Genomic DNA, 22,594 nt, shown 5'->3' with positions numbered 1-22,594 from the left:
ATTTTTCTGATACATCTTGTGTATGTCCCTGTAAGCTCTTACCTCCTTGTATTTGTATTATAAGCATTTACAATACATATTTACCTCTTTTGCCTCTAGGATGTGGATTGCTTTACCTGTTTTAGAATTCCTCTCCCCTAGCATGCTACCTCCACGTTGGTAGTTATTCGGTAAATATCTATAGACCGTGTGCTAGATGATGTAAAGGAAAGAGAAGAATAGGGCTAAGAGTACGACAAATAAAAAGACACTGATATTATGGATCAATTGTGAAAAGCCCTTGTAATGTCTCAGTTCTGTCCATTTCTCCTCTGCAAAGTATCAGTGGACTTTTCAAAGACCTTTTATCATGTTTAAGATCCGAGAATGATTCCTAAGAATTTTAAACCTCAGATCCATTTGTTCCATTTAGTAGCTGCTGGGTGATTCCCTTCAACTTTTCACATTTTGGTTTTTTTGCACTTTTTTTTTTTTAATTCCTTGCAATATTACTGGCACTAACCTACAGGCAGGAAGACCAAGTTTCTATTTATTGCTTTTTTACACTGAGAAACATGCACAGTGATCCCTGATTCAAGTTTTCTCTACCCTGAAAAAAATTGTTAGGTCAGTGTTTGAGAATTTCTAAGTGATGTTCCATAGTCTCTACATCTCAATGGGATTTTAGTGGTTAGAGAAGCTTCAACTTTTGAACATTTCTGCTTTTGGATAAACTGAATATTTCTACATTTTCATATAGATTTCACACTGTGCTGCCTCCTGCCAACCAACAGATCTGTTTTGGCAGTTTTCATATTTTTGTATGAACAGCAGTATTTGACAGTCATTTAAATACGTTATTGCAAAATGCCCCTGTTATTGAATAAAAATAAGTCTTATGAAATTATTAATCCATTTAAAATACAGTTAACAAACATTAGCTATACTAAAAACCTCACATCGTAGCCCCAATGAGCTGCTCACTGGACTTAACCTAATTGTTGGTCAATATGAGGACAAAAAGAAACAAAATTATGGAACATTTCCATAGTTCTGCACTGTATTGTCAAACATTGTATCTAAGCTTGTAGATGTAATTGGAAATGTTATGTGAGTAGTAAGTCTCTGGATATGAGTACATGTAGTAATATGTGTCTTTTTTTTCCAACTTCTTCCTTATTCAAAATGGTAAAAGGCTAGAGTCTGTTTTCTAACTTTAAAGCCAGTGTTTTTGTTTTTATATGCTTGCTTGTTTTTTCTATCAGAGAAAAAATTGAGTTTTCAAACGTAATTGTGCACAAGGATAATTTGGTTTCCCTTAACTGGCTTGGTAGAAGCTGACATAGAATATTTCATCCGTCAGGCTCCAAGATCTCAAATCCATTCGTTTTCATTTATTTAGCAAACATTCTTTAAGCAGCTTCTGTTTCCCAGGTTCTGTACTAAAGACACAGTCCCTACCCTCAAGAAGTTAAAATTTTAACCCTCAAGAAGTTAAAATTAAATCGAGGGGCATGGTACTAATAATCATTTGAAATGAATATCCTGTTATCTTTCAAATTTAATTATGGATGTGAGACATTTTTGTTACTTTCGACTACTTTGGTTGGGCATGCTGATATGAAAAGGATTTTAAAGGCTGCATGTCTGCCAAGAAGCTCTGATAAATCAGGTCCAATAGGAAATATTAAACCCTGACCGTAACATATTATATGTTCAACCATTGTGCATTTTTAGCAAGTAGTTCTTCACCAACATTTCCTTCCATTTGATGCCCTACTTTGGTTTAATTGAAATTCATTGGAGACTTAAACTTTGTAATTAACGGAAACCCTAAGAAATGCACAGTAGAGGTGTCAGTTAGTTATTATGGGCTGCAAGTGGTTACTCTTTAATTGCTGTCATAATGGCCCATTTAGTCATGCCTCTGAAGAGGTGTCAGATACTTTTTTCTTCTTCTGAAACTGTTATTTAATAAATTGAACTGGCAAGTCTGAGTTTGCACAGAGTACTAAGTAAAATGAGTAATCACCTCTCTAGAGGCATTCTTTGAAGTAGTATCACCCTGGGTTCGGCATTTCTTTCTTTTTTTAAAAAAATAAATTTATTTTTGGCTGCATTGGGTCTTCGTTGCTGCGCGTGGGCTTTCTTTAGTTGCGTCAAGCGGGCGCTACTCTTTGTTGCGGTGCACGGGCTTCTCATTGTGGTAGCTTCTCTTGTTGTGGAGCACGGGCTCTAGGTGCACGGGCTTCAGTGGTTGTGGCACGCGGGCTCAGTAGTTGTGGCGCACGGGCTTAGTTCCTCCATGGCATGTGGGATCTTACCGGACCAGGGCTAGAACCCATGTCCCCTGCATTGGCAGGCGGATTCTTAACCAGTGCGCCACCAGGGAAGTCTGGGTTCGGCATTTCTGTTCCATCCTTGGCAATGCAATCCTTGGAGAGTTTTCTTTCACTTCCACACTATTCCATGAATATTAATAAAACATGTTCTTCTTTACTTCCTCCATGTCTCCTTTTCTGTAATAACATATTATGCATCAGTGATATTGCAGGGTGATCACATAAGGTGTAAAGTAAGGAACTGTTTTTGTTCTTTCTTTCCAGGAATCTAGAAAATATCTGCTGCATACAGACTCTAAACTGTGTTCTTCAAATCTTTCTTCCAAAATAAAAATGGATACACATATGCCAATTGGATATGCAGCCTTTGTTTGAATTATTGCCAAGGACTTTCAAATTCAATTAAAAGCAAAGCTAATTTTCCTCTGATTATTCCTCCTGCATATTTTTTCAAAATAACTTAAAGGAAAGATATTGGAGTATTCAAAATACTTAGCAAAAAGTCAGCAGATGAAAATTAATAAGCTCGGATTTTAATATGACATGTGATTAAAGAGATTTATAGGTGTACCATATTTAGAGAGCATGACTGGGGAAGAAATGTGTAACTGTCTAAGAGAGGTGAGAAGCCAGCTCAAAGAATCGCATTCAAGGCACTAAGAAGTAATCTTAATATATCTGTTTTCAAAAGCAACCAGCCTTTAAATTTCTAGCCTCAGTGAAGCTTCATAACCTTAGTACTACAAATAAAAAAATATTTGCCTTTAAGAATGTTATAAATTAGTATTTGTCCTTGATTATATGTTATGTCTTTTTGTATAAATGTGATAAAGTGTTGGAGCTCCTCTTTCACTTTGAGAGTCGTGTAAGGGCTATGGTATGTTTCCTCAGCTATCTTACTTCTTTTCTTTGTTCTTGAGACTATTTTTGTAGTAATTATACCAACTGGAATTTAAGTAGCACTTTGGAAGGCTTTGAATTAATTTATCTCACTTTATCTTTAAGATATCCCTTAAAATGTGCATTCTCTCATTATACCCTACAAAGAAGATGAAATGGCTTACCCAGTGTCACACAGCTGCAATTGGTGGGTATAGGATTCCAATCGAAGCTTCCAGATTCAGAATGTTTATGCTTCTTTCCTGATTCACTGTTTTCATGGTCCTTCCAAATTAAAACTAGAAGAGTCTAAATTTGTCAATGTCATCTTCCCTTGCCCACCATAAAAGAACATCAAAACCAAAGATCTCTCTCTCTGTTACTTATTCTAAGATCACTATTAACTATCATCATTCATTCTTTATAGTAAGAATTTACTAAGTTTTTGTGGGATATATTGTGCTCTGAAAATGCCTAGTATGGACCCAAGCTACTTTCAGTATATGTATGTGTATATGTATCTATCTAGTTATTTATCTATACTTGTTTCATGTTTAGAAAAAGAGATTTATGGTAACTTCAAATCTGTGTGAAGTATGGCAAGGTAATGTACATTAGAAGTTACTGAGATGGGAAACACACATATAGTAAAAATATACTCATGAAATGAGTATATGAGACTCATGAAGTCTTATGTATTCTCTAGGGCCCTCCATTTATATTGTATTTGTGGGAAGGCATGAAATGATTGAACTTAAAGTGTGCCTTCAAATAATTAATCATCTTGGGAGCAAAAGAAATTGTACTATATATGATGTTTATCTTTTAAAACATTAAAAGAAAGTATTTAAGAGATAATATTGATCTGGACAACATTTAAACAGAAATACTATGGAAGGTGACTGATACATGATGATGATGATGATGATGAGATGATAGTGACAATATTTATTTGGATTTTTACATAGGGTGTTATTGGGGAATAGGAATTTTGGGGGGAACTTAATTTTTTTTTTTCTATTTCTCTGTCAATGTTAATTTGTTCTCAGGTTACCTAAAGTTATATTTAATATCATTAACTTGCAGTATTTATGGTTGCCAAATGAGTCTGAGTAGTTTTATCATGAGCATATTACATAGTTAAGTTTCAGATGGTGTAGAACGCACTGATAACTTCTGTCTCATTTGGTTTGGGAGGATTTATTTGAGGAAGTGAAGTCTACTGAGTGAATTAGAACAGATGGAGTCCAAGTACTTCCTCTTAACTTTCTCAGAATGTGAATATGTTGGGGACTAGAGAAGGAATTATGTATTGGTCCTTCTTCTTCATTAACATATGTTCTGTGATCTTGCGTTAAGTGTATATTGACAGAAACATTATTTTAATTATTGAGGCACAATCCTGAAGAGTTAGGTATCTATCGAAGACATTCTTCATATGTGTTTAATCAACTATCTGACAGAAATGAGGTAGAGTACCAAAACAGCACCAAAATTTGAGATTATGAGTACCAAATTTGACAATATGGTCAAACTTAATTTGCATATGACAATAGTTTACAGAGAAAGTGGTGGGTGAAGTCATATTAGAGGAGGCATGTTGTGTGATCTATGTTTGCAAATCAGAATGGAAGTACATTGCAGCTGGATTTTGATCCTAGTAAGTAATGTAAACGCTCAACAAAGATAAAGCTTAACAGAAAATATATTTTGTGACATATACTCATAAAGCAGCTACTCTCACATCAGTAATTTGTATAGCATTAAACTTTAAGGTAGGAGAGATGGCGAAAAACCTAAATTCAGTTTTAGATGAACCGTTCCCAGTCTTTTTCTTGTACCATCAAGATGCTATTATTGCCTTTCACCTCCTTCCAAACACAATCTTTTCAGTTACCCCTTATCAGGAAATAGATCACATAAACCAGAAGTCATCCTTAACCAAACAACATGCAAACTGACCCTGGAGGTTCTAAGGAAGTCTTTGAAGGGGAATACAGTTGCTTATGCATTCTAGCCACTGTACTCAAAAATAATATGACTTTAATTATTTAGATTGAATAGATTAATTGTAGTTATGATAACTGTATTATACTTAGGTCTTAAAAGATTTTCTGGTTTTTAGGTACACATACTAAAATGTTTACAGATGAATTTATGCAATGTGTAGGATGTACTTCAAAATTATCCAGGGGCAGAGGGAACAAGTAAACATATAGCTGAAACAAGATTGGGTGTGAATTGGCGGGGGCAGTGTGATGAATTGGGAGATTGGGATTGACATATATACACTAATATGTATAAAATGGATAACTAATAACCTGCTGTATAAAAAAATAAATAAAATTCAAAAAATATTGGGTGTGAATTGATAATTGTTGAAGTTGGGAGACAGGTACATGCAGATTCATTACACTTTTTTCTCTGCTTTTGTTTATGTTTGAAAATTTATGTAATAATTTTAAAAAAATGTATAAATGCATGAAGTGTCTACTTAGGGCCCAGAGTACAGCTTTCCATCCTTCATGCATTAAAGACACAGGGAACATCAGCTCTTTTATATTTTAATTTTTTACTTAGTGGCATTCAACTTACTAAAACTAAAGAAAAAAACTGTACACCCATTTCTCCCACCACCCACTCCCCCACCTCTGGCAACCACCAATCTGTTCTCTGTATCTGAACTTATTTTTGTTTTGAGTTAATTAATTTTTAGATTGCACATGTAAGAGAGATCATATGGTATCTATCTGTCTTTCTCTGCCTTATTTCACTTACATAATGCCCTTGAGGTCCATCCATGTTGTGGCAAATGGCAAGATTTCATTCTTTTTTATGGCTGAATAATACTCCATTGTATATATGTACCACAATTTTTTATCCATTTATCCACTGATGGACACTTAGGTTGTTTCCATATCTTGGCTACTGGAAATAATGCTGCAGTGAACATGGAGTGTGCATATATCTTTTCTAATTAGTGTTTTCATTTTCTTCAGGTAAATATCCAGAAGTGGAATTGCTGGATTTTATGGTAGTTCTTTTTAATTTTTTGAGGAACCTCCATACTGTTTTCCATACTGCCTGCACCAATTTACATACCCACCAACAGTACACAAGGGTCTTCTTTGTCCACATCCTCACCAACACTTGTTATTTCTAGTCTTTTTGATAATAGGCATTCTAATAGGTATGAGGTGATAATTTCACTTTGGTTTTGATTTGCATTTCCCTGATAATTAGTGATGTTGAACATCTTTTTATGTAACTATTTGCCATATATGTATCTTTGGAAAAATGTCTATTCAGATCTGTCCATTTTTTAATCAGATTGTTATTTTGTTTTTGTTTTTGCTGTTGAGTTGTCTGAGTTCTTTATGTATTTTGGATATTGGCCTGTTATCAGGTCTGTGATTTAGAAGTATTTTCTCCCATTCAGCAGGTTGTCTTTTCATTTTGTTGATGGTTTCCTTTGCTATGCAGAAACTTTTTAGTTTGATATAATCCCACTTGTTTATTTTTGCTTTTGTTGCTTTTGATTTTGGTGTCAGGTTCAAAAAATCTTGCCAAGACCTATGTCAAGGAGCTTACCACCTATATTTTCTTCTAGAAGTTTTATGGTTTCAGTTCTTACTTTCAAGTCTTTAATCCATTTTAAGCTAATGTTTGTGTATGGTGTAAGATAATGGTCCAGTTTATTTATTTATTTATTTATTGCCATGTGGTTGTCTAATTTTCCCAACACCATTTATTGAAGAGACTGTCCTTTCCCCATTGTATATTCTTGGCTCCTTTGTTGTAAATTAATTGACCATATATCCTTGGGTTCATTTCTAGGCTCTCTATTCTGTTCCATTGATCTGTGTCTCTTTTTGTGCCAGTTCCATACTGTTTTAATTACTATAGCTTTGTTATTGCTCTGCTTAGGGCCACGAATACCACTTTCTATTCTTCATGCATTAAAGATGCAGGGTACATTGGTTCTTTCTCATCTTGCTCTTATATATTAAAACTATCTGTTTGAAATTATCTTATGTAGATCCGTAGGAAAATTCACTGCAGACACACAGTATGGGTCCATTTTGACTTTTATAATAAGGGGATTTTACGTGGATGACAACCTATATTGAAAATGTACTTACATTTAATGTTCTTGTTATCAAAGATAGGAGAAAGGTTTAACTTTCCTTAAATATTTGCTACTGTGTTAGAAAATATCAGTGTAAGATGGGAGAATTAAGTATCAGTTTTATCATCTGTAAAATGATGGAGCAAATACTTGAGTTGCCTTGAAGCTCACCAGACTTGAGCACACGTGGCAGTAAACATCAAAGGATTTTGTACTAGCCTGTCTGTATCTCTTCATACCACCTTAGTTCAACTATTTTACCATTCCAAGTTTCTTTCCCAAATTATGTAGCAGTCGATGAATAAGGAATTGTTGCAGTTTCTTTTCATTAACCAATCCAGAAAGCATTTGTTTTTCTTTTTTTGACAATTTGTTTGGCAAAGGAGATGTTCACTTTGTTAATCAGAGTGATGCTTGGGAAAGAATAAACTACGTACCACAGAATCTGCCACAGAGTGTATGCTAAGTAATTGTCCAGTGAAAGGAGAGTGTTACTCCACCACTGATCAGAGTGTCGCTGGAGGGCAGGTAGAACACCACGTTCCCGTCGTACCAAGTGCATGGGACAATCTTAAGTACTGAATGGTTTCTTTAAAGATGTTAGCTCTTTTCATTCATAGTCTCATCTCTAAAAATGATGCTCTCATGCGATTTCTGCCTTAAAATGATCTTATAAGTTTTATAATTTTTTAAAATAACATACTAGTAAAGTCAGGGTATAATGGAGAAACAAAAATATGGTGGTGAATGTCATATACCATCTATCTCTAAAAGTCAGCTTTATCTGCAGGGCAAGAAAACAGTCTTGTCCTATTTCCCTCCCAACTGTGAATTCTTAATGTAGTTAGTTTTTGAGAAATAGAATTGGGAGATTTTCAGAAAACTTCAGTAATTACCAGTAAATGAATTTCTGGCCCAAAAGTATTTGCACAAATCCCTTTGCAGTATCTAGTTTGAAAGCAAGATGAGGTGCAAAACTTGGTATCTCACATATTATTACATTCCATATGAGCTGTGTCAGGATGACAGGCTCTCAGGATAGATGATGATTTCTGAAAATAAACTTATTTTTTCCCACTGATTGCTTATAAACCAAGGCTTTAAAAGACCTAGGCAATTAAAATGGAAATATGTAGCCATAGTTACGTGCACAGGAACTTTTCCAGAATTGATTTGGAAATGGATTGTTCTAATTGATACTATTACTTTATTTATAATGAATTTTTATCAAAATGTCCTTTTTATAGAATGTTTAATTAGCACTGGTGCCTTTTGGTAAAGAGGGACATTTAATTTCCAGTTTTCTGCAGGACTCTAAAGTTTTGATACATTAAAATTGTAAATGAACATTCAGTAAAATAAAGTTAAGCTCCTAACTTTTTGATTTATCCTAAATCAAAGGTTTTTGTAAAGAAATTTTTCTTAAAAAATTTGAAATTTTAAATACTGAACATATATTTTGTTGGTTCTCCATTCTACTCTACCACCTTCAAGGCAGATCTTCCTCCACCCCTACTGCCTACCTGAAAACCTATTTTTTGCAACTTCTTTTTATAGTAGAACTTTGGCCCCTCTCAGTAGTGTTTTATTTGAACAAAGACCAATCAGCACAATTTTTGTGTTTGTTCAGGAGTCAGATGGCCAGGGCTGCCCCTTCTGTCGCTGCGAAATAAAAGGAACGGAGCCCATAATCGTGGACCCCTTTGATCCAAGAGATGAAGGTTCCAGGTGCTGTAGCATCATCGACCCCTTCGGAATGCCGATGCTGGACTTGGATGACGATGACGACCGAGAGGAGTCCTTGATGATGAATCGGTTGGCAAATGTTCGAAAGGTAAAACTAGAAAACATAGGATTTTTTCACTTGTTGTGTGGACATGAAAAAGAAATGATGCTGTCGCAAGTTGGGTTTGACGGCGTGTGGGTTTGGGAAAGAAAGATTCTGGAATCAAAAGAAAGGTGAAGATATAAGTAATGTTGAAAGGCTGATGGAATCATAGGCTGAGAAAGAACTAGACTAATCAGAGTGCTTTCGCTGGTTTTAAACTCCAAAATGAGAGATGGTGAGAGCTTTCGTATAGAGAAAAACATCATCTGAGACTAGCAATAGCACATCTGTAAAGAAAAATTTAAGAAAGAAAATTATTAAAATTAACAGTGATGAAACTGATGAAAAATAGTCTTTGTTGAAGTCTAAAAGAAGTGTCTGATAGTTCTTCTTCTTATCAGGAAAGCCAGCCTTCTGTTTGGCTATTAAGATGTCACATAAGATTTACCTTTATGAATTTACCATAGTCTGGGGTTTGCTTATCAATATTGCAGACTCAAAAAATTAACTTTGTCAGTTCACTGGGAATGGATGCCGCTGCCCAGTTGGAATTTATGCAACCAAGCCCACAAGAGACTAGTCAATGAACCAGAATGCCAATTGAGTAATTAACGAACCAGAAACATAATAATCAAGAGAGCTGGACTCTAAGCTGTCAGACTATTCTCTGTACAAAAAGATACATGAAATTCAGATTACACTCAGAAGTTTTTTGCTCCTAAAATCAGAGAAATGGCAGCGAGTGTTATGAAAGCATCTGCACACACAGTATGAAGGTGCCCCCCCCCCTCCTTCTGACGGCAGGCATGGCTAATCAATCATGGTTCTCATTCCTGCTGAGTTCAGACGTGGCCTGCACAGCCTTATAGAACCCCCACTGCAATTCATTAGGATTTGGCAGGTAACATGCAGCCTATTTGCCATCTAGGTGGAACGATGATAAAGTGTAATGGCAGAAGATTGTATTTGCCATATGCGTCCATCTCTGTGGTAGGGAAACACTTGGTGCAGGAAACAGATGAGGTGATTTGGGGGTTACCCATTCTCTACGGCTGTGTCAAAATGTACTTCTTGGCCTCCTGCATCTTCTGTGTTCCAGTGTTCCATGCTCACCAGGTACTTATCCTTAGGATTTTTAAATAACAAATTTCTACATATGGAGATATATTAATACCACCAACATGGCTACTCTCAAATTCTACTTTGGTCTGGGGTGATTTTTATTATTCACCTCATTGGTTTTTTTATAAATGTCATAATTTAACTCTCATAGTCATAGTTTCTCTCAAGAGAAACTACTCTTGATTCTAGCCTCTAATGCTGACAGCTACATTCAGTTTTTACTTTTGAAGTTTGTGATCCCTTTGGCCCAAGAGATGGAAGAAAGGAAGTAGTTATCCCTCAGTAACCCTAAAGGATGAACAAGAAAAAAAAATCTCAAATTGAAACAGCGAATTGAGACTTGATTTTAAGATGAACTCAATCAGTAACCAACATTAATATGTATATGAGCAAAACTCTTTCACATTTTATTCTCTCAACTTGAAGAGGTAAATATTCTTCTCATTTTCAGATAAGGAAATGAGGCTCAGACTAGTCATGTGACATGGCTACATTAGGAGGTTGTAAAGCCAGAATTCAAAGTTGTGTCTGCTGGATAAAAATAACAGTGATATATCCAACACTCCATATGTAGCTTCCTTACATGCTGAGTGATGAAATGGTTTCTACCAAGTCAGATTGTGGACTGTATCCCAAAATACTTGTCATATAACGTTATTTTAATAAAGTAGTAACATTTATGATTTCAGTGAGCTGGCAGTGTTCTGTGTTCTTAAGTCCTTGATCTCATTTAATCTTGCCACCAATCCAGTAGAGAAGCTCCTATTACTGTCCTGTTTTACAATGGAGGAAATTGAAGAAGAAAGGGGTAAAATAACTTGCCTAAGATCCCAGTACTACTCTGAAGCAGAACTGGTGCTTTTTTCCTAACTTCAAAACTGTAGTTATGAGCCGTCATGCAATACACCTCTTTTGCCCTCTTTGGAACATGCTGCACACATTGTACTTCATAGAGTACAAGTCTGTGTTCTCTGAAGGTCTTTTCAGTTCTATAATATAATGTACATCACGAATAGTTACCAACTCCCAATGAAATGTTAACCAGAAGTTAAGAACAATTTGAACTGTGATCTGTTGGTATTAACCTGTAAAGATATTTATGCCCTAATTGGTCACCAAAAACCCAAGCAAATTCGATTAGGCCCTGCTAATTGATATATAAAAAAACTATTACATCTGTTTTTCCATATACTAGCTGTATGTGGCTATTTAAATGTAAATTTTAAATAACTAAGATTTAATAAAATTTTAAAATTCTATTCTTTAGTCCATTCAACATATTTGAAATGCTCAACAGCCCCTTGTGTCTAGTGGCTACCCTGTTGAACTGTACAGATGTGGAACATTTTCTGTAGGTATTGAAATATCTAGTATAGATAGATATAATAGAAATAATTAATATCCAGTAGATAATTATATTGGACAGAGCGTTATTAGATCATTCCTGCAGGTTCTTACTAGAAGCAGCTAGGTTTTGTTGCAAAAAACCTTTTCTTTTAATGTAGTAACCTAATGGTCTTAGCTTGGTCTGAATATTTGACTGTGATCTAGCACTAAAATCAGCAATCTGTGCCCTGTTTTTGTTTTTCTGTGAGCTAATGATAATTTTACATTTTAAATGGTTATATATTTAACTGATTTTTTAAGTACCTACATAATTCCCTTGATTTTGCATCTTGGCTTGCAAAGCCTTAAATATTTACTATCTGGCCCTTGAAGAAAAACATTTCAGTCCTCAGGTCTAGGGCACCTTAAAGCATTTAAAGAATGCTTATTGAATGCATGGATAATAGGGAATGACAGAAAAGTCTCTGAGAAACATACAACAGCTCAGGTAGTTCCAGTGAATGAGGTGGTAATGTTTTATAGCTAGGAAAAAGGCATTTCAATTTCCTTTACTAAATGGGCTTTCTTCCTTCAGTGATTGCTGTCAGGGGACGGGGAGCCGGGCCTTAAGAGTAATTCTTTCAAGAACTTGGTACACCTTACTGCTTTGGGGAAAATGAGGTTTACTCTATATGAGTTTGGGAAAGGTTGCAGTTTCAGCCTGATTTCCACTGACTTAAGTTGAAGCTTGAGCTTTGCTTCATTAGTAGCGCTGACAATTGAAGGGAATCACTGGTAACATAAAATGAACACACAACATTCAAAGGTGACTGGTGGTTTTCCCTGATCTTTCACGCACTCTCAAACCATGCATGTTGTGTTCCCTCTGGCACACTGGTGAGCTTGTTTTTGAGGGAGCTGAGAGGTTTTGACAACGATCTTCTCTTTAGTTTACCCAAAAAGGAGAAGGCTGGTGCTGCTCTCAGACATTATTGTCCCAGCAGTCAGCAGTGTCATTTAACAGAGCTTTCACTCGAGTCAGTGTCATTTCCATACTTTCTTATGACAGTTAGAGATTGGAGAAATTTAAAGAACCTGTAATCATTTAAGTTGAGGGATCATATTTCAGTTAAATGTATTTATGTGCACCGATCTGCCTCTAGACAATTCTAAACAGATTGTGAATTTTATAATATTTTGTAAATCACTGCCACTTAACTTTCAATAAAACCTAAATTTTACTGTAGATACAAGCATCAATTCTTTCTGAATAATTGGGAAAAACATTGCTATGGTATTATGCTCCCATAATACTTTATAGGTACTTCTACTTCAGGAGTTACACTAAATTGTTACGTTTCATTTAGAGGACTGTCTTCTCCATTAGACTATTAATTCTTAAGGCCAGTGCCAATATCTTATTTATCTTTGTGTTTCTTGGTACCTAGCATTTATTAAGTGAAATAACAAATGCACATGCATGTTCACATGGTCTGTGAGGGCAGTGGCCTGATTTTGTGCATCTTTTTCACTCCAATCTGAAGACTGAGTATATCTGTTACAAAATACCAAATTATAGATTCTATTCAGTTCTGTCTTATAGATGAGGCTATGAACAAATATCACAGATCACTTTGACACAGTAACTCTTCTACCTGATTTTCTTCCATTCTGTTTTTTTCAGTGATTCTGTTGCCTCATTCATTCATTCATTTTAAAAACATTTCATTCTCTCAACTCCACGAGTGACTGTCAGTCATGGTCCAGCAAAAGGAATCAGCTTTCTTTTATCTGCCATGTCAAATACTCATCTCTATCTTTCTCCTCTTTTATGAGCAGGTTGATGACTATATTGTGAAATTGTTTCTGTCTGTCTTAAGCATATTGCATTCTTTAAATTAGTAATGCTTCCATCATAGCATAGAGAACTGAGCTGTTTGTATATTCCTGTTGCCATGGTGAGGTCCTGCAGCTGGAGTTTATAAATAGTAGCATACTGAACATATAGAATGTAGTTTTATTGTTTTATAAGTTTATTTAGTAATGCTAATCATACAGAAGCAAATAGAACCTATACATCCATAATACAGTGTATTGGTTGCCTTTCTAGATATAGGCTATTTTATGAGTTTCACTAGAAGGTGTTGCAGGTTTTGCTTGAAATTGTACCATTGCCTGAGTTCTCAAGCTGTCAGAATTGCTAGGATAATTGGATCTGAGTGAGCCCTTAGAGGAAGTCCAGGGTGTGATCAATAAGATCACATCCTTCTCTTTGACTTCAGTCAGATCAAAGGTAAGAAAACATGTCTATTGCTATTCAGAATTTTGTTTCATTTTGCCAAAGGTGTACAGAATCTCAGCAGTTCCTTAGCAATTACTTTGATAGAAAATGTTATTCATGAAACACATAAATTACAAACAAATGAAGATTTGATACAAGATGTGTTGACAGGCTGACCTAGTGTATGAACTGAGATTAATTCCTTTGCTCTTAAACAATAATTCCTTTGCTCTTAAAACAATATTTAAAATTTTAATGAATGACCATATAAGAGGAAAAACAGGTGTGACCAGAGGTCAAAGGAATTATTCTTCCTTTATCTTTTTTTTTTTTTCGGTACGCGGGCCTCTCACTGTTGTGGCCTCTCCCGTTGCGGAGCACAGGCTCCGGACACGCAGGCTCAGCGGCCATGGCTCACGGGCCCAGCCGCTCCGCGGCACGTGGGATCTTCCCGGACCGGGGCACGAACCCGCATCCCCTGCATCGGCAGGCGGACTCTCAACCACTGCACCACCAGGGAAGCCCCTTCCTTTATCTTTTTTTATACATTCTCCTAATGCTGCCATCACCAATTAAAATACATATTGCTGATTGAAAACAATATATCATCTAATTCTTGCTTTTCCTAATAATGTGTGAGGAAAGGATCCGTAGTACTCCTGATCCTGAGGAAGGAATTCATGTGTATAGATCACAGTGTTTTTGCAGTGTTCTTAGGCGACTGTTACCTTTTTAACGTGACTTAGATTCCAACCACAGGGCTCAAGTACATGCTGGAGCAGTAAGGACAAAATCTACAACAAAAGTGAAGTTCGAAAATAACAAGGCATTTGAAATGTAGAACATGGTTCTCAAGTATGGGCAGTTCTACCTCCTGAGGGTATTCAGAAATACGTGGGGACATATTTTGTTGGCACAGTGACTGAAGGGTCGAGGGAACCACTGATATTTAGTGGGGTCAGAGATGCAAAACATCCTGCAACCGTGGGACAGTCCCACCTAAGAAGAATTATTCGGACCACATGTCAACGGTCCTCACCTCTCCCGCTGTGCAACACGGGCAGAGTCGTGGATGACAGTGAGCAATCCAAAGTCACAGGTTCATTGTTTGCCATTTAATTGCATTTTGTTTACTGATTTTCTTAAAGTTCTCCATGCAGAATAGTAGCATTTTCTATATTAGTACGTGAATATCAAAAAAAAAAAAACAAACCACCTTGTCCAAGTGCAATGTGATGATATAGGGCAGCGGTCCCCAACCTTTTTGGCACCAGGGACCGGTTTCGTGGAAGACAATTTTTCCACGGACCGGGGCCAGGGGCGGTCATGGTTTCAGGTGGTACTGCGAGCGATGGGGAACGGCAGATGAAGCTTCACTCACTTGCCCACTGCTCACGTCCTGCTGTGGGGTCCAGTTCCTAACAGGCCATGGACTGGTACCGGTCCACGGCCCAGGGGTTGGGGACCCCTGATATAGGGGACCTTGAAGACACTGTCACATATTCCTCAAAAATAGTTTGAATATGTAGTAGTTTAGGAGAAGCTAGCACTTGAACTCTTGTGCTTAGTTTTGGGTTGGCCTGCTGTGGTGTAGACTGTGAGCTCATGGTGGGCCTTGCTCTTCCTCAGAGACTTGCATAGTGCCTGACCTATGTTATATGCCATTGAGAAAGTTTTGTTTTTCTTTTTTTTCATTGAATGATCAGTGGTGACACTGTTCTTAACTGTACTATTCTTCAGAGAGCTATGGTCCCCAGAGTCCAGCAACCTGAGTTCATGTTCTAGTTTTGCTACTTAGTATCTATGTGCCTGCATTGGTTATTTAACTCTCTGTGCCTCAGTGACCTTGTCTGTGAAACCCTGCCTCTGAGAGTTGAGGTTAAATGAGTTAATGAATGTAAAGCCATTGGAACAGTGCTGGTACATAGTAAATGTTAAGTATCAGTTGTTATTAGCATTATTTTTATATAGTGTTATTTAAGACTCCTACAATATTGCTCTGCTTCTGAGAATTAAATATCAGTATTTTTGAGATGTCTATGGAAGTATTTTTTTCTTTTAGGTACTATTACCTGTCATTGTTTAGGAAGAAATAGACACCACAACTGGATTGGTTTGGCAAGAATTGGTTGTATTTCTTTACTGTATTAATGTATACATAATTATGATTACATTACATGACCACATTAAATTTACTGTACAACTATCTTATAGATTTAAAACTCAGAGAAAATGCAACATTGCCAACATGTCTGCTGGCATATTATTTTAAGGACTATGTAATTTAGATAAGCTTACAATAGTCTTATTTTCTACATAAGTAAATTAAAATGATTAAGTACAGGGAACTCTAATCAATACTCTGTAAATGACCTATATGGGAGAAGAATCTAAAACAGAGTGGATATATGTATATCAACTATACTCCAATAAAAATTAATTTAAGAAATGATTAAGTATATATTCTCTAAGGTGAAGAACCTAAGTAACTAAATAGCAATTGCTTATTGTTCAAAGCTGCTGTAACTGGTATTTTGCCAGCAACAGGGCTTTCACATGAGGGCATTTTTCAGTGGCTAAAGATAATTCCCTTAATTCCCAGGATGTTCTTGTTTCTCAGCCATTTTTATGGAAATATTTCTAAATTATATGTCACTCTTCCCTGACTTCTCAAAATTGGTTATGCGGCTGAATGAACCAAAGGGCATAAGAAGCCACTGTAATCAATGTGACATACTTCTTCAGGTTTACGTTTTGCTACAAGATTTAAGGGCAGGGCTTCCCTGGTGGCTCAGCGGTTGAGAGTCCGCCTGCCGATGCAGGGGAGACGGGTTTGTGCCCCGGTCCATGAGGATCCCCCATGCCGCGGAGCGGCTGGGCCCATGAGCCATGGCCACTGAGCCTGCGTGTCCGGAGCCTGTGCTCCGCAACAGGAGAGACCACAACAGTGAGAGGCCCGCGTACCGCAAAAAAAAAAAAAAAATTTAAGGGGAACATAACTTTGAATTAAAATCACATATATATTTGGATTAGAATGCAAAACTCATATAAATGTTTAAAGTAAAATATGAAACTTCAAAAGAAATTTCAGGGTTTATAGAGGCTGGTCACAGGCTAGGAGATTATGTCCCTCTTATAAAAGGTACTTCAGGGAAAAGCAGTATAGCTCTATGTAGCTAATAATGTTTAACATTTTAATGGAGAGGGCCCTTGGGGTTATTCCACTTGCGAGGCTGTTTGCAGTTCTTTAAGGTAGACCCTATTGCAGTTTTATTGACCACCTCCCTGTCAAACCTCAAAGAGAGCTCTTACTCCAGTCAGCTCTTACTCCGTATGTAAGTTTCTAACCATTTTCCTTCTCTTCATTGCTTCGAATTTGTAGTATCTAAAAATTTTACCAAAGTTATTAGTGGAATGTCAACAATAATAATAATTTAAAATAATGAACCTCAGTTTACACACAAAGTTAATATCCATATTCTTAGTAAGCTAGCAAGGTGCTTATTCCTTGTTACTGTTCCTAGAGGGAGAAATACAGCAGAATTTTTCCATTGAGATGACTTTTCTTTTTTTATTTTTGGTTGGTTGGTTTTTTGGTTTTGTTTTCTAGGACTGTTAGAGCAGTTTTAGGTTCACAGAAAAAATTGAGGGGAATGTACAGAGATTTCTCATGCACCCCCTGCCTCCACACACGTGTAGCCTCCCCATCACCAACATTCCCCACCAGACTGATACATTTGTCGTAATTGATGAACCTACATTGACACATCATTATTGTCTAAAGTCCATAGTTTACGGTAGGGTTCACTTTTGGTGTGGTACATTCGTGGGTTTGCACAAGTGTATAGTGACATGTATAGTATCATGCAGAGTATTTTCACCGCCCTAAACATCCTCTGTGTTCTGCCTATTCATCTCCCCCACCAAAACCCCCAGCAGCCATTGATCTTTTTACTCTCTCCATAGTTTTGCCTTTTCCAGAATGTCCTATAGTTGGAATCATACAGTATGCAGCCTTCTAAGACTGGCTTCTTTCACTTTGGAATATGCATTCAGGTTCCTCCATGTCTTTTCTTGACTTGATAGCTCATTTCTTTTTAGCACTAATAATATTCCATTGTCTGGATGTGTCACAGTTTATTTATTATCCATTCACCTACTGAAGGACATCTTGGTTGCTTACGAGTTTTGGCAGTTGTGAATAAAACAGTTATAAACATCTGTATGCAGTTTTTTGTGTGAACATAAGTTTTCAGCTCTTTAGGTAAACACCAAAGAGCATGATTGCTGTATTGTATGTTAAGAGTATGTTTAGTTTTGTAAGAAACCACCAAACTCTTCCAGAGTGGCAGTAGCATTTTGCATTTCCACCAGCAATGAATAAGAGTTTCTGTTGTTCCACATCCTCATTAGCATTTGATGTTGTCAGTGATCTGGATTTTGGCCATTCAAAAAGGTGTATAATGGTATCTCGTTTTAATTTACATTTTCTTGATGACACATGATATGCAGCATCTTTTCATATATTGATTTTCCATCTGTATATCTTTAGTGAGGTATCTGATAAGGTCTTCGGCTCATTTTAAAATCTGATTGTTAGTTTTCTTATTGTTGAATTTTAAGAGTTCTTTTTATATTTTAGAGAACAATTCTTTCTCATATGTGTATTTTCCAAAGATTTTCTTCTAGTCTGTGGCTTGTATTTTTGTTATTCTCTTGATAGTTTCTTTCACGGAACAGAAATTTCTCATTTTAATGATGTCCAGCTTGCCCAGTATTTCTTTCATGGATGGCACCTTTGGTGTTGTATCTAGAAGACCTTGTGTTTGGTGGTCACTTTTTAGATTTCTCCTATATTATCTTCCAGGCGTTTTATAATTTTGCATTTTACATTTAGGTTTGTGGTCCATTTTGAGTTAATTTTGTGAAGGGTATAACGTCTGTGTCTGGATTTTTTTTTTTGGCATGTGGATGTCCAGTCCAGTTCTTCAGCACCATTTGTTGAGAAGACTGTCTTTACTACATTGTGTACCTTTGCTCCTTTGTCAAAAGATCAGTTGACTATATTTTGGGGGATCTGTTTCTGTTCCATTGATGTATTATATGTCTATTCTTCTGCCAAAACCACAGAATCTTGATTAGTGTAGCTTTATAGTAGGTCTTGAAGTCAAGTAGTGTCCGTCTTCCAACTTTGTTCTTCTCCTTAACTATCCTTTTGGCTATTCTGGGTCTTTTGTCTCCATCTAAACTTTAGAATCAGTTTGACCATATCTAAAAAATAACTTGCTGGAATTTTAATTAGGATTGCATTCAATCTGTAGATTAAGTTGGGAGAACTTTTCTTTTTCACTCCAAGCTTCTCCCTAAATTCCTACATATTGAGACTTCTTGAAGTGTGACTGTGGATAAGTATGAAATGATTGTACTACTCTTACACCATGTTCCTCATATAAGCATTTGTTATCTAAAAGGGAACAATGGTACAGTACTCCAAAATAGACAACATAAATCATTTATACTTATATTACAAATTACACATGAATATGTGTACATGTAAATGGCTCTGTAATGGATACCTTCTGAATAATATTCTGCATAGGATATTATTTTAAAGTCTTTTGATTTTGTTATGTTCACAAATGGATATGAGCAGAAGAAGAACCAAGAGGATAGTTAGTAGCAGCAAAATATTAGAATATTTTATTTTAATTCTATTTTATTAGAATGTTTTACTTAGAATATATTTTATGTGATAAAAGTTTTATCAGTGTCCTTCATTAATTTTCACGCATTTAGAGAAATGTCGTCCTTTTCATCATCCTTATAATACATGTATCTACCTTGTTCAGATATGAAAATTCATTAAGTAAAAATCTTCTTAGAAATATTATAAAATTGACTTTGATTATCTCTGGGATTGTCAGAACTCTCATCTTATTAGTAATGGGAGAGGTTTTCTCTTGTCCTGTTTTTAATAATAGCCTGGCAGGGTTTGAAGTTTCTTACCAAATGTTTTTCCATTTCCATAATAATGGATCCTATTAAGGCTGTTATAAAATCGCTCTTTAAAAGGTATGGATAAAATGAAGAGTGACTAAAATAGAATGAGTCCCTGATTATTATTGGTAATTGCGGAGCATGCTGAGATGAGCTTTTGACTACTTACTTCTTGGGCCTTTTCTCTCAGGATTTTCTGTTAAAATTGCAAATTCAGATTTCTCTATTCCTTATGGTAGTCATTCGCCTCCTATTCTAAGTGCTAAAGAATTCTGTAAATTTTGTCAGAAAAAATAAAGAATAGCATTTATTCATTTCATGAAGCAAAGGGTTTGGAAAAATTGGGGAATATGTAGACATAAAAGAATCAAATGTGGTCTTTAAATTTCTAGAGCACCAGGATTTCAGCCTGTTGAACTTACTTATCAACAACCAGCATTAAAGAAGTTAAGAGAAATTGTTAGTTAGACAGATAAGCTGGTGTGATGATAATACAGGCAGGAATCAAGGCGCCCAGCTTTTGTATTTTGAAAGGTACGGAAACGAAAAAAGATCATATATTCTGAAGTTCTGAGAGTAAGTGTAATACTAGAAAAAAGTGAGAATTACCTAAAATCAAGATAAAGGAATTATTCAGATCAGCTATCCTATAACTTGAAACTATGATTCCATCCTTCCCAGTTCTTGCAGTTACCTCTATATAAATGATTTTCTTTATATTGTGCAATAAATTCTGTAAAGTTAATTCTGTGTCCACATCCTAGTTTCTGCTTCCTATGCTTTCCTAGGTAATCTTTTCTTAGCTTTCCATTTCCTTGTCCTAATCTAATAGAGTGGACAGACAGAGATGAAGGAGTGACAAAGAAAGGATTTCATGTAATGCAGTGGCAAAAAGCGTATGATCCTTTTAAGAATCCCTTGATTAATATGCCTTTTTATTATACTAATTAATTGTATTTATTCTCTAGAAGATTAAAACCAGAAGAGCAGTAGTGAAGACAAACTGAGAAAAAATTATTCCCCACAAATGAAAAAGATAGGGGTTCACTATCATGATATATAAAGAGCTCTTTCAAATCAATGAGGGGTAAATAAAAGAATATGGTAGATAATGGGACAAAGAACATAACATGAGTGGGCATGTGAAGCATTGTGTGAGACTTCTCTTCTCCTTAGACTTTCAAATAGGAAGGGAAAAAATATAATTGGTGATTAGTCAAATAAATTAAAAGTGACCTTTAATGTGACCATCTACTAAAAATGTTTACAAATGTTCACAGTTAGCATTTGCATTTTACCAGCAATGAAAGTTAATGCAAAGTTTCAATATTCTAGTTGCAGAATTGTTCACAGAGACAACAAAAAGGCTTCAGCAAAGAAAAATGCATTATTATCTAAAGGGCACTGTTAAATTATCTACTCTTACATGGGGATTTTACTATAATTTAGGAGAACTCTGGAAAGTGAATAAGCTATGGTGAATTTAGACCACATAATAAAGATAAAATATTTTTTGTTTCTTCACATACTCTTCACCTATTCTCCATAAAATCCTTCTGACTAAGCCAACTTACAGTTACTGTAATGCTTCAAAATGAATTAGTCTTTCGGGAGGGTAGTATAAAATCACCTGGAGAATGCAATATGAATTGTTCTTTTTTAAATATTTTTTATTTATTTTATTTTTGGCTGCATTGGGTCTTCGTTGCTGTGCGTGGGCTTTCTCTAGTTGCGGCGAGCAGGACTACTCTGTTGCGGTGCGCAGGCTTCTCATTGTGGTGGCTTCTCTTGTTTCGGAGCACGGGCTCTAGGCACACGGGCTTCAGTAGTTGTGGCTCACGGGCTCTACAGCGCAGGCTCAGTAGTTGTGGCGCATGGGCTTATAGCTCTGTGGCATGTGGGATCTTCCCGGACCAGGGCTCGAACCCGTGTCCCCTGCATTGGCAGACGGATTATGAATTTTCTTAAGCAAGTTCTGCTTCAGATTACATTCACAAAGCTGTAGAGAGTATGCTTGTCTGGAGGTAACTAGAAGTTCAGGGTTACTTCTGCAGCACACACAGTGGTTTGGATGTCTGTCCAAAGATTTTCAATATACCCTTTCAATATCTTAACAGTTCACCCACTTCAAATCAAGTCCATCCCATTATTTAAACACACTAGGAATATGGTAACTACTTAAATATTAAATCAGTAGTTAAACCAGAAGTCAAGTTCTAATGATGATGGTGGGCTGCTGGATCTGTCAGGATTCTCCTTCCTGTTCCAGGTAATTAGGGAAGCAGGCAGGTAGTTGTGGAGTGCTTGGAGGAGCATAGGTCTTTGCAGTAAATGCAACAAGCAGTGAAAAATTTCTCTGCAAGTAACTGAAACAATGAAGTGCTATGTATTCTCTGTATATCTATGTAAAAATTATTTCTTTACAGGATAGGAACCATGTGGATAGCTTTGCTTCTTGAGTCTTTTTTTGTAAAGAATAATAACCAGATCAATAAAGGATTTTTATCAGGTAACATTTTTTCTAGTTCTCAGAGAATGTAACTTACCCTTAATGGGAATTTGGAGAATTAGATGTCCTGTGACATCTCCTGATCTGATTGCTACGAACTGTGATGCACTTAGTTTGACACGAGGAGTTTTTTTCTATTCTGTCCGTGATCATTTTTGGATTGGTATTACTCCGTAAGGTTCAAATTCATGACCACGTGAGG

The 22,594-nt window shown here is 36.2% G+C and overlaps 1 protein-coding gene across 1 annotated transcript in view; it reads left to right on the top strand.

The window, feature by feature from the left end:
- Nucleotides 1–22,594, top strand: part of CBLB (Cbl proto-oncogene B) — a 214,431-nt gene that overhangs the window by 128,859 nt on the left and 62,978 nt on the right. Inside the window, exon 10 of the mRNA XM_060010593.1 lies at nucleotides 8,960–9,163. Within this exon, the coding sequence (XP_059866576.1) occupies nucleotides 8,960–9,163 (204 nt within the window). The remainder of the gene's footprint in view (nucleotides 1–8,959; nucleotides 9,164–22,594) is intronic.

This window comes from Delphinus delphis, chromosome 4 (assembly GCF_949987515.2).
Source record: "Delphinus delphis chromosome 4, mDelDel1.2, whole genome shotgun sequence".
Taxonomy (NCBI): domain Eukaryota; kingdom Metazoa; phylum Chordata; class Mammalia; order Artiodactyla; family Delphinidae; genus Delphinus; species Delphinus delphis.
This window is presented reverse-complemented; position numbering and strand designations above follow the sequence as displayed.